Source organism: Lupinus angustifolius, chromosome LG01, assembly GCF_001865875.1.
Source record: "Lupinus angustifolius cultivar Tanjil chromosome LG01, LupAngTanjil_v1.0, whole genome shotgun sequence".
NCBI classification, from domain to species: domain Eukaryota; kingdom Viridiplantae; phylum Streptophyta; class Magnoliopsida; order Fabales; family Fabaceae; genus Lupinus; species Lupinus angustifolius.
Genome location: NC_032009.1, coordinates 16,658,745 through 16,661,695, shown reverse-complemented (window position 1 = coordinate 16,661,695; position 2,951 = coordinate 16,658,745). Strand labels below are relative to the sequence as shown.

At 32.0% G+C, this 2,951-nt stretch overlaps 1 protein-coding gene across 1 annotated transcript; it reads right to left on the bottom strand.

Moving 5' to 3' along the window:
- On the bottom strand, nt 1-2,474 carry LOC109342398 (protein Brevis radix-like 4). Its single transcript, XM_019580392.1, has 4 exons — nt 2,294-2,474; nt 1,526-1,863; nt 801-933; nt 1-416 (listed from the first exon to the last, which is right to left on the bottom strand). The coding sequence occupies exons 1-4, from the start codon at nt 2,396-2,398 to the stop codon at nt 291-293; spliced, it is 702 nt and encodes a 233-aa protein (XP_019435937.1). The 5' UTR covers nt 2,399-2,474; the 3' UTR covers nt 1-290.

Sequence of the window (2,951 nt, the reverse complement as noted above, 5' to 3'; positions counted from 1 at the left end):
TTGAAAAGAAAATATTACATAAAAACGAAAATTATTTAAAAATTTAAGAATCTCTGCATTGCACAAGCTAAAACCTACTATATTATATACTCGATGCAATAGCTACTTCATTAACTAATATAATACCACTTCTTGCCCTCATTCTCCTCCCACTTTGGTTGTCAAAATATGTCACTCCGTTAAGTCTCAACCGCTACTTCATTGTCATTCCTAGCATCAACATCATCTCCAACAATAGCTTTTGTATTTGTTACTTGTGTTGATGAGGAAGGTATGGTAAGAAGTGACATTCATTCATCTGGGTTAGAAGAATACATCCCTTTTAACCATTCCCTAAATGATATGGACTGAGGACTATCTTGTATATCCCCTAGGGTAGGATTTTGAGCTTCTTCTACTGGAGGATCTTCCACAACCTTCAATGAGAATAATGTGTATTAATCAATAAATATGAAATCCTTATAATTTTGGGTGGAAAGAAAGAAAAAAAGAGTTATATTTATGAGTTTAATATCTATATACTGTTAGTATAATTTATTTTATATTGTCAGCATGTTATGCATTATTGATTTGTATTACTTTTGTTTAAAATTCTACACCGATTAACATATGAATGGTAGATGATGTACCAAAAGTGTAAAAAATATTTACACTGTAAGTAAATCCTGTCTTTTATGAAGGCTCTTGTTACAATTAATAGTCATAAATAAAAAGTTAAATATGTTATTATGGTTTCTTCATACAAAATATGTTATGATGGAATCTTGAAACATCAAATAGGGTAAAGAAGTTTAGGTTACCTCATGATCAGTTGGAAGAGGAGCGATGTTACTGTTCTGTTGATGGGCTCTTCGAATATTGTAGGACTTAATGATTTGTTCGTAATTATCAATCCACCACCTTTGAGCTTGCAATTGATTAAACTTTTGATGGCTGCTAATTGAATGCAAGATAATGTCACTCTTTTGTACACTATAAAGAAGATACATAAACATAGTACACATTGCAAATTAAAGTTTTGGCTACCTCTGGTAACATTTACTATCCTCTGAACACCAATTTAGTTTGAATAGTTTGTGTAAGTTCTAATCAAGTCTTTACAACATAATGTGATGCAGTCGCAATATTACGGTTGCGGTGACTACCGTTACTGCATTACACTGCAATTATGGTGTGATACTGAATCACAATGATGTGGTTGCATAGAGCGGTAACCTAACCATATTGAACTTTATTTGGGCAGTATTAGACTACATCAGGCCATATCGACTTCAAAAATATTTTTTAATATAAAAAAATTCATATTATAATGGCCAGAATCCACATCAAAATGGTCGCAATGATTGCAATCGTAATAACCACAACTATAACAACAATCACGACCATAATTTAAAATAATGATTCTAATGATAAGTATATAGAATCAAACATATATTATTAGTAAGGTTTGACACATTTTTCATGGTTACACTAATCAAACTTATAATGTTAAAATGAGGTTAAGGCTTGTTATCTCTTAACATACCTGAACCTGATTCTTAGAATAGTATTTCCACCATCAGGAAGAGACTGAAATGTCATATGAACACCATCATCTACCTCAATAGTCCATTCCTTGAATCTCTCTTCTTCCACCTCCACTATTTCACTGGCTGAGGTTGAAGTGTGTCTAGTCAAAAGAAAACCGGGAAGTCTACCTATAGGTATTGAAGGTTCATTTGTGGTTGTTTGGAAACCAGAAAATTCCACTTCGGATGGTGATGTCTCATCATGTTGTTGAATATTCCCTTTTGTTATAGGGATTGACTCAGTATTTGCTTTCATGTGCATTGATCTTGAGACCTTAAGGGCAAGATCTTTTATCTGCTTATTAAAAGAAAACCATATTAACATGAAGTCATGATGAACGCACTAATTTTTTTAATCAAGTTTGTATTATAATTTTATAAAAACATCACAAACCACAAATGCCTATAGTTGCAAAGTAAATGCAATGGAGGAAGAAAAAAGGAGAAATTAAGATACAAAATAGATGCAAAGTGAGATACTATAATATATTAGGCAGCTAAGTGCATGATTGTCTTACTTAATGGGGTATGAGGAATATAAATGCACCTAACTGACCATAAATGTTGTTTTCAGGAGACATATTGCATATTGGTTACAGAGTAGAAACATGACTATATTATAGTATATATATATAGTTTGCTCCATTGATATAAAGTTAGTTTGGTTTGTATTGACCAAGATGGAAACAAAAGAAGGTGCAAAAGCTAAGTTTTTTTTGGAGAACCTGTGCCGTGAGGCTTTTGGAAGAGGATCTAGAAGACATACTTTCATGTCCTTCTTCCCTCTCTTCTTCAGCAATCTGTTTCTTAGAGGAAATGCATGTAAACATGTTGTCTTCTTCGTTAACTGCACAACAACAAAAAGCTAGCAAACACACTTATGGTTAAAATCCAGATACTAGAAGTGTTAAAAAAATTGAAATTAACAGTTGCAAAGACAAAGTAACCTAGTGCTGTAAGCCTAAATGTAACTAATGGATAATTAAATAAACTGAACCAAGGTAATGAATACTAATAATATTTTCATCTGAACAAAAATGAAAAGGAATCTTGAACTAGGTTTGGGGTTAAAGTTATCTAAAACACTCAAAAAAAAAAAAAAAAGAATCACTTTTTTGAATTACTATTGCAGTTGTGGTTACGTTCACTACAATTGCAGGAAATTGCAATCCACGTAATATGAAGTTATTTTAGCAATTCGCAAAATTAAATATTGCGACTACATTTACTATTACCAATAAAAAACACAGGAGGAAACAAAGGCTAAAGCACAAACGAGTACTTGTATGAAATTGAAACAGAAAGAAGAAAAATATTTTGAGCTGGTTTTCTTATTACTATATGAAAGCTGCTTACCAGGCTAAATTATATCCTTCACTCTCA

What these genes read in the sequence shown, in the direction of transcription:
- LOC109342398 (XM_019580392.1), bottom strand. Translation starts at nt 2,398, where the DNA reads ATGTTTACATGCATTTCCTCTAAGAAACAGATTGCTGAAGAAGAGAGG. An exon ending in CCAAAAGCCTCACGGCACAG is followed by an intron (nt 1,864 to 2,293) that starts GTTCTCCAAAAA and finishes TTTAATAAGCAG; the next exon opens with ATAAAAGATCTTGCCCTTAA. An exon ending in ATTCTAAGAATCAGGTTCAG is followed by an intron (nt 934 to 1,525) that starts GTATGTTAAGAG and finishes TTCAATTAGCAG; the next exon opens with CCATCAAAAGTTTAATCAAT.